Source organism: Chaetura pelagica, unplaced genomic scaffold (genome assembly GCF_000747805.2).
Source record: "Chaetura pelagica isolate M959 unplaced genomic scaffold, ChaPel_1.0 scaffold595, whole genome shotgun sequence".
In the NCBI taxonomy this organism is placed as follows: Eukaryota; Metazoa; Chordata; class Aves; order Apodiformes; family Apodidae; genus Chaetura; species Chaetura pelagica.
In genome coordinates, this window is record NW_009953221.1 from 279,759 (window position 1) to 289,388 (window position 9,630).

Below are 9,630 nucleotides of genomic sequence, written 5' to 3' on the forward strand. Positions count from 1 at the left end.
AGGAACTGAAGTCCTTGGAAGTCCATCCCTAGAAGCAACATCCCTACAGGAGGAAACACCTTTGCACGAACAAAGATGGAAGATGACTTTGGAAATCAGCTTGATGTTACTCCCTAACCCCTGAAAGGGCCAAAACTGCCAGCTTTATCACCATGTTCATTTAGCTTCCCTCTGCTCAAGGGACAAAGCTAAGACACTCTCCTGCAAGACATCCTGGTATCAAAACTGGAACTGTATGAACACAGACTGGGAGAGTTGGGGTGTTCAGCCTGGAGAAGAGAAGGCTCCAGGGAGACCTTAGAGCAGCTTCCAGTGCCTGAAGGGGCTCCAGGAAAGCTGGGGAGGGACTTGGGACAAGGGCAGGGAGGGCGAGGAAAAGGGGGATGGATTAAAACTGGAAGAGGGAGATTGAGGCTGGACATGAGGAGGGAATTGTGGAGTGTGAGGGTGGTGAGAGCCTGGCCCAGGTTGCCCAGGGAAGCTGTGGCTGCCCCATCCCTGTTGAAGGGCAGGTTGGATGGGACTTGGAGCAACCTGGGCTGGTGGGAGGTGTCCCTGCCCATGCAGGGGGGTTGGATCGAGATGATCTTTAAGGTCTCTTCCAACCCAAACCATTCTATGATTCTATGACAGACTGAGCTGTTCAGGCACCAATAATACAGTTCTTCAAAGCCTTATCTGCAGGGCCTGCAGTGTTTGCATTCTGCCCTTGGAGCAGAGTCACATCCTCGTGTTGACACAACTGCACATGGAGAGAGCACACAGCTTGCCTTCCTCACCCCTGAGATACTGCACTCCCTGAAAACTGTGTCTGGAAAGTTAAATGCATCTTTCTCCCATTAACTGTACACTGGAACCAAATGTATGCAGAGCTCTGTGCTCGGGTGAGTTTTGGGTTGTTTATTTTAAAGGAAAGCTCCATGCTAATTAATCAGCCCAGGAATATCCAAGGAACACAAGACTTTGCACCCAAAAGGAGCTCTAGAGCAGCTGACTCACCAAGAAGGTGCCTCAGCATTAATTCTAAGTACAAAAGAGCTGCAAACCAGTTCAGGGAGCCAAAGCCATTGAGCAAACCAGGAGACTGAGCTGAGAGTCTGAATTCTCACTTTCTGCTTCCTCCACAATTCAACATGGCCTTTTCTTAACAACAGGGTGCAACTGCCTGGGTGAAGTCACCCCACTGCTCAGGCTGCTCTATTTTTATGGATTTGTCAAACACACTTTCCTGCTCCCAAGTTTCTCACCAGGCATTACGCATGTTATTCAGCCTCCTGTCCTTTGAAGATGCAGAAGAGCTGCTTGTTGAAGCCAACAATAGCCAAGTCTCTGCATCACTGGCAGGATGTTGCTGCAAAGGTTACAGAACTGACTTCTCAGCGACCAGACCCAAAGCTGAGAGCACAGGAGAGCTGACCTTGGAAAATTTAGCTCATCCTGTTTGGAGTCACACAGAACCACTTGCCAAATCTCTTAATATAAAATATTTCACGTCATTTCGTGTCCTCTCTTACCCTTCCTTCCATCCACACCAGATCTGAGAAGTGTCTCCTTTCTTCTGGCCAGAAGGCTCAGAGGATGAAGATCCGGTCACTTGATGAGCTAAGGACAGAAGTCCCAGCTTTTGTACTGTTGAAACAGGAAACTTTGTCAGATCCTTCTGGAGAATTCTATTGTTACATTCGCAAATGCAGCCCTTGCCAAGGGTGAAAATGGCAGAGGGCATCTCTGCCCCATGCAGTTCAAAGGAACTGGAGATTGAGGATGCCAAGGAAATCACAGCTCTCCATGACCTACTGCAGAGCTGCCCCACTCCATCTGGTTTTTTCCAGTTTGATTTTTTGATGTCCCAGAGGCAGATGAAACAGTTGACTTACTTCCCCCTCCTGGTCAGCAGACTTTTGTTCTAAATTCTACATCAAACTTTTCAACTCAAAAAGAACTTGGGATTTTCCTCTGTTGCTACCAGAACAGTCAGATTCCCAACCCAGGTCTAGCACAGGGGGCCCAGCTGTGAGAACAGCCTGACCAACGTAGAGCTGCCCCTCAAACCCCTCCACCATTCCTTCCTACAGCTTCTTACCATCCACTCAAGCCAAGCCCACGCCAAGGTGCACAGCCCACCCTAGTGCTGCCAGGCACCCTGTTCTGTCAGCACCCATGGGTGAGTTAGGGGCTTCACCCTCATGCCTGCTCCAGGCCACCAACTTGCAACACCGGCTCTAACCCACAGCCCCAACCCCCCTTACCCTTGTGTCTTTTTTAATTTCTTGGCTCTCATGCACACCTTTGCTGAGCCAGGCCCCCAGCAAACCCTCACTCTGACATGTTGCATTTTGAATGAGGTGGAACTTGCAGTTCCCATTTTGATAACGGGCCTGTTCCCTAGACACTCCCTTTCTTTGTAAATGTTACAAATCCATTATTCCCTCCCTGCTGCTGCTTCCCACTGCCCTCTCCTCTGAGGAGCCAAGGGTCAGACCAGCCATGTCACAGTGGGGTAATGTGACAGGTGGCATTGATTTAGCTCCCTCAGGTTTTGATGTCACTCTTGTTCAACAGGAACCAGCCTCAGCAATGTGGCAGATCAGGACAAGAGAGACCAGCCAGCCCTGCACTGGGGGACTCTGGAATGGCAGCAGCACTCTCCTGTTGGCCCAGAAAGTTGATTATTATTTTCTGCTTGTAGCTGATATTATCATGGTTACATTTTTTTTGTAACTATTAACCATAAGACTTTGGGTCTAAGGTTTCCCATCATGTTTACAGCAGTCAGTGAGAACGGATTTGTCTGGTTGGTATCACACAGGGAACCTTGAGAAGCAGAACCTAGCTCTGTGGAGACCTCATACCTTCCAGTGCCTGAAGGGGCTCCAGGAAAGCTGGGGAGGGACTTGGGACAAGGGCAGGGAGGGAGAGGACAAGGGGGAATGGATTAAAACTGGAAGAGGGAGATTGAGGTTGGACATGAGGAGGAAATTCTTTGCTGTGAGGGTGGTGAGAGCCTGGCCCAGGTTGCCCAGGGAAGCTGTGGCTGCCCCATCCCTGGCAGTGTTGGAAGGGCAGGTTGAATGGGGCTTGGAGCACCCTGGTGGGAGGTGTCCCTGCCCATGCAGGGGGGTTGGACTGGATGATCTTTAAGGTCTCTTCCTACCCAAACCATTCCATGATTCTACGATACCCTTTTTGGCAGAATAGTTGCCAGTTTGGGAAAGCTGCTCAGAGACACAGGTTTGGCAAAGTAAAGACAGGGGAAAATATGCCCAAGAAGAGCTGGTGTTACCCAACCACAGGAGCTACTGCATCCAGCCTCCTGCTCCTGCCATTCACACATCCTTACTGACAGCCTCATCAACTGCAAAAATCCTTCCAAAACAACAAATCCAGCTGTGATTGAGGACACTGCTTAAACATTAAGTGTTATAAGGAGTCTCTGTCAGTTAGGACGTTTGCCAGAAAAGCTTAAATTGACCCACAGTTCCTGTTGCTGCCAGGTTTGGACACAGTGCCTTCCCTGGCCTGACACAACCCAGGTCTGCCAGAGATTTATTTATTTATTTTTAACTTGCTGTCTGAAAGCAGGTAGAGTTGCCAAGGAGCCAACCAAGGCCCAGCCCTACGCCTGATAAACATCACTCCCTGTGGATTGCCCAAGCTTTTGGGAAAGTTAAGCAACTCTCACTGAAAGCTGTTTCTATATATAACATTATTCTGTAGAGAGAAGCACATCAGGGCCCCGTGCTGGGAAATGGAGCTGAGGGCTAAAGTAGCAGATTGTCCAATCAGCCCCTGTACACGAGTCAAAAATAAGAACTGCCACTCTGCCTCTGAAATGTCACAACGCCTTGAGTGATTGTTTATTCTAAATACTGCTGACACTGATCTTCAAAGTGGTTTTGAATGACTGTAATTACTAAATGCACTCAAGAAAGGCAAAGACTGCAATTGCCAGTTGCCAAAACAGTCATTGTGTGCAGGGAGACTGCTGGCCAGGAATCCCTGTGGTTTGCCAAGGCAGAAGGTAACATTCTTCCAGCAGGTCAGAGGTAGCCAGGGGCTCAGTGCTGGAGGCACAGTGCTCAATGGTCACAGGAGATACCACCAAAGGTGGTGGGAGTCACAGGACTCAACCCTACAGCTCGTCCTTCAAAATAACAAACACCCATGAAACGTCAACGGTCAAAAGTTAAATGACACGTTTCTGAACTGATTTCCTAGCAGGCTTCTTTGTAAAGAGCTGCTGTTGCCTTGGAGGGGTGGATATTTTCTTGGGGGCAAGCTATCACCAGGACTTCCTTCACAGGTCTTCCCAAATGAACTTCTAAGTGCCAAGAGCTGACAGCAAAATTCAGCTTTAAACTTGTCTGCAGTGATGCACCAATTCTTTTGCAAGCTATAAAAAACCATTTTATTTCAAGTAAAAAGAGGGGAAAGTGTTATAGATAATGAAGAATTAATGTTGTATCATTCAAGTATCCCACACACAAAAATCAGACCAGGACTATGTTCAACCTCTTCTCTAAGAATCACAGAAGGTTGGAAAAGACCTTTAAGATCATCTAGTCCAACCATTAAGAGGAGAGCTCAGCACTGAAATGCCTGCAGGGAAAGTAGTAAACAATAAGAGTTTAAAAATAATTTGGTGACACAGCATTCACTAATGAAGCCCAGTGAAATGTCAAACATTACAGCCAAAGAAAAACTTCTGGGAAAAGTAGAAATGTTCCTAAATGGATTGCTACGACTGTAGATTTATACAAAGTTCAAGGTAATTACCAAGGTTGCTTGAATAGAATAAGGATATTACATAGGTCAGGAGATAGAAGAGCTGAACTTCAGAGTATAATCACTCAGTGGATGGCCCGTGTGGCCACACTGCCCTGCAACCCCCCTGACATCAACAAAAGTATTTAATGTTAAAAACATTAACTGCCTTAGTTAACTCAGCTGGTTTTGTAAAGAACAAAGAATTCTGAAACAAGGCTCCGGGATGTGCCCAAAGCAGCTGTGGCACTTTTTGAAGTTCTCCATTGTTGTGACAAAAGAGCTTTTTCCCCCACCTTCCTCTCACCCTCTGGAGATCGCCAGAGGTCCAACACACTCCATCTAGTGGTACTGGCCTGAAAGAGGAACGGCCAAGGCGCCCTGGGGGGCTGCTCCTCCTCCCCATCAAACCCTGCTCACACTTCAACACCAGCACGTCCTAGAGCAAGACTCCAGATAGCACAGGAATGGTTGGTGTTGGCTCATCACAAACACTTTACAATGGCTCTTACATTGTCACAACACACCTGGGTTAACTGCAGGCTCTGAATTTTTCCAGCAGCAGCAGTTTTACAAATATTCTCATTTACTTCATCTCTGCTTTCCTGTCATGAGCTCTTAAGAATACAGGTTTGACACAAACTCTCTTGACCAGAGTCAAAAGGATGAATTACTATTTATTTTAAATTATTTCTGCCTTGAAGACACCAGTCTCCTTTGCCCTCATCTTTCAGTGAAAAAGATGTTTGTCCAGGTGAGGTCTGTACCATACAGGGAGTTCTGTGTGTACAGTTCTGCAGTGCCAGGGTGACACTGTGTTCCTGACATAACAGCATCAACAGAAGACAATGAGCGAGAACGTTTCCGCACACAAGGAGGGAAGCAAACATTGCAACAGCAACAGCTTCAGCCTCACTACAGAAAGTCTAAACTGCAGAAGACTGCCAAGTCCCAAGTCCCAGATACCCACCTGGGAAAGAGGTGAGCCTGAGAAGACTTTTACCTGTGGATACTCTCTGGATCTGAGCCAGGCAGCATTATCTTCCTACACCCTACAGCTGAGTATGTATAGATCTTTGTAATTAAATATCCTGTTGGCAGCAAGGTCCTACTCCAGTACAGTAAAGCTGAAGAGACAGGAGAAATTTTAAGATTAAACTGTTCCTTGTATTTGATTGGAGTAAATGCCTTTCACAAGTCATGTTTGCCACAGCCACATTTAAAAACAGGACAGCATCTATCCACTGAGGAACTTGTGAGCAGCTTGGGGGTAAACTGCCACTTTTATCCCTGTCCTCCCCTCAATAGGCAACAATATTTACTAAGTACCAAAAGTAACCAAGTATCCAAGCCTTCCCCACCAAACCCTTCAGTGGCTGCACAGAAGAGATGCATGAACAGCCTCTTTAAGGACATGACAGGCAAAAAGATTGGACTGCTTAGAGTTTTAGCAGTTGAGCTTTCCACTTGCACTCTGGCTGGTGTAAAAAAATAAATACTAATATCATTTTAATTTGGGGAAAATTCTGATAAAGAGAATCATGCTGATGAATATAAAACAAACTACAATCAACATTATCCATAACAGCCAGTTGACTGATTTCTTGGCGTGCTGTTCAAGGCGGTCAGATTCATCCTTGAGCTTCTCAAAGTTCTGGTCGGCCATCCTGAGGGAGTGTGACAGTGTCTGGGGAGCAAAGAGAGCAAACCACTTCAAACTCAGATTTGAAAACTCTGGCCACAGTTTCTTCCAATACAGAAAAGGCTCAGTTGCACCACTGAAGCAGACAGGTGCTGCCACCAAGTCTGCCCACTCTAATCTCACCTGGAATCAAGTTATAGCTGTAATATTTCTACAAGGGTGGGTAGTGAGAGGACAAGGGGGGATGGATTAAAACTGGAAGAGGGAGATTAAGGTGAGACATGAGGAGGAAGTTCTTGAGTGTGAGGGTGGTGAGAGCCTGGCCCAGATTGCCCAGGGAAGCTGTGGCTGCCCCATCCCTGGCAGTGTTGAAGGGCAGGTTGGATGGGGCTTGGAGCAACCTGGGCTGGTGGGAGGTGTCCCTGCCCATGCAGGGGGTGGGACTGAATGATCTTTAAGGTCCCTTTCAACTAAAACCATCCCATGATTCCATGATTCAATTTAAACTAGGCGCTTTAACCTTTTGGGTTGCAAAACTGAGAACACTTTAACATGTGCTACCTGGTTATCTTGTTTTATCACGTTCTGGGCAGCCAGGGTGTTGTTCTTGAGACTGCGAGCCAAGCTCAGCATTTCTTCAGCCAGCTTCTCCTGCATGTCCTGGTGGTGCTGCAGTACAGCATCCAGCTCCACTGCTGACTGCCTCTCATCAGGGGCAAGGCCTCTGCAAGAGGAGAAGGAGAAAAAAACTGGGGTTGTTACTTCCCTGTGGGTTCATCTCCCAAGGTCTCCCCAGACTCTGTAACTTTAAATCAACAGGACTAATTAGATCAGTTGAAGTAGTTGTATTTTGCTTTCTCCCAGCAGGCTCTTCACCCAAATGGAAATACAGTTGTGATTTTAAGGCCACTGGGGAAGCAGGTCCCAAACCACTGAGCATCAGAATGAGAAACTGTGACTTACTTCCGCTTCCTTATATTTAACTCCTCAGCATCTGGGGAAAAAAAAAAGTTAAATTTGTGTTTTAACATGTTAGAAACACTCATGCAATCACAGGCTTAAGAAACAAGTAAGGGATTTTCAGATGTTCAAACCCTGCTTGGCCCTCTACCTCAGGGAATATGGCTTTCAAAGGCCTACCTGCTTTCCACAGGGGGAAAAAAAAAGTTAAATTTGTGTTTTAGCATGTTAGAAACACTCATGCAATCACAGGCTCAAGAAACAAGTAAAGGATTTTCAGATGTTCAAACCCTGCTTGGTCCTCTACCTCAGGGAATATCGCTTTCAAAGGCCTACCTGCTTTCCACAGGGGAAAGACAACATCAAACATATGGTGGAAAGAAAGAAAAAAAAAAAAAAAAAAGAGATGAAACAAAGCCCTGAGGAAATGGTTTAAACCTGGTTTAAACCTGTGTGTCTTGGTGTTCCCTTTCAGGACACGTCAGATTGGCCTTGCTCCAGCCACTCCAACAGTAGCTATGGAAACCACAAATTAATTCCTGCCAGCTCCCTACATGAGTAACGAGGCTGTATATTTAAGAGGGATGGAACAACGCCTACTCCAAGCACCTAAAATCACATGATTTGCTCAGAAGAGAACAGGAGCAGCAATAAAGGTAAATTGTTTTTGCTAATGCTATAATTAGAATGTCTGTTTCTGTACGAATTCTAGAAAAATGGGTTCCTTGCAAGTCCGTGCTACCATTCTGATAACAGCACTTTGGCTTTAATCTGTTAAGGTTTTTGGTTTGCTTTGCTTTTTAAAGTCTCTAAAGCAGTGAGCCACTAAATTAAAAGTACACTTTGGCCAGTCTCCAACACCTGATCTTTCTTCCCTTTCTCCATGTATGACTCAGATTAACTAATGTTAGAGAAAACAACAGATTAAAACTCACCATCGATAGCCAAGGGGTCCTGGGAGGCAAAAAGAGAAACAAAACAAAATATTATAAAGAGCCAGTGATAAAAAACAGTCCTCCAGGCCTAGCATAGTGCCTCAGCCCTGTATTTAACCCACCCAAACCAGAACAAGGTCTATCCCACCAGCCTGGGATAGACCTGAGACACAGCCACCAAGGGCAGCTGAACACAAGAGACAATCCATAATATAGCAGTAAAGAAGCAACAGCACCAAAACATACTGTACCAAGCAGCTCACTCCTCATCTTGCCCGTGCAACGAGCCTTTGTCTGCAGATGAACTGTTTTAGTAGCTGGGGTTCTCTCTTTGGTTGTTGTAGGGGTACGTCCAGGGGCCAAGAACTGATTTGCCAGAGCCTTTTCAGTTGATGAAGACTGTGATAGTAGGAAAAAGCCATGAAAAGTCATGAATATCAGATTCTGCAGCCAGGCCACCTGGATGTGTGGCCAGCAAGGATGCAGGGAGCACTTCCAATGTTCCTTCCCTCAGAACAGCAAAGCCAGTCTGAACTACAGCACTGATTGTACCCGCAGTAATTGTGGCTCTGCTTACTGGTATTTTATAACTCTCCAGAGGCAAGTGTTACCACCCAAAAGAGATGCCAGGCTTAACAGACACTACCAGCCTCTGTATCTCACATCAAAGAAGTGAGAAGGATGTAGTGAAGATGCACTTTGCTTTTTAAAAGGAGGAAAGAAGTCTCAGACTTCATATACTACCCTTTATTAACAAAATACAAAAAATCCAATACAGTTACTCTCATTTTTACAAGTCCTGCCTGATAGGATTTTAACAAGTGTTATTTTGAGCCGTAAGATAAAAGTAAATAGAGGAACCAGGCAACAGTGTGAATACAAAGGGATAAAACTTCTTTTAAAGGTGAACTAACAGATCTTACCAACTTTTCAGCTTCCAAAAGCCCCTTCAGAAAGTCCACTTTGCGAGAATATTCGTTCAAAAGCTCTGGGGCAGGCTTGCTGGTGGAAAAAACCAGAAATTATTATTCTCTACCTGTTCAGGTGACTTCCCAAATAAAACAAAACAAAACCCCAACGCCCGGCTCTTCCAAGAAGCCTCTTTCACCAGAAGCAGCCTCAGGAAGATGCTCTAACCCCCTGGGCTCACCTGGCCTGTTTCCTCAGCTCGCAGAGCATGTCTTCCAGTGCGGCCACGTACTGAGGAGGGGGAAAAAAAAAGCTTTTAAGCCGCAGGATGGAGGAGAAACACTCCTCAGGTTGGAGTTTCAACACTCCTCAGCGCCAAGGACTCAGGCGCTACCTGAGGCCGCGCCGCGCTGCGAGGGG

General features: G+C 46.3%; 1 protein-coding gene across 1 annotated transcript; it reads right to left on the minus strand.

Moving 5' to 3' along the window:
* Positions 1-6,268: 6,268 nt before the first annotated feature.
* On the minus strand, positions 6,269-9,495 carry USE1 (unconventional SNARE in the ER 1 homolog (S. cerevisiae)). Its single transcript, XM_009997795.1, has 7 exons — positions 9,452-9,495; positions 9,225-9,303; positions 8,548-8,700; positions 8,302-8,320; positions 7,370-7,400; positions 6,968-7,130; positions 6,269-6,451 (listed from the first exon to the last, which is right to left on the minus strand). The coding sequence occupies exons 1-7, from the start codon at positions 9,478-9,480 to the stop codon at positions 6,269-6,271; spliced, it is 657 nt and encodes a 218-aa protein (XP_009996097.1). The 5' UTR covers positions 9,481-9,495.
* Between the last annotated feature and the right edge of the window lie 135 nt (positions 9,496-9,630).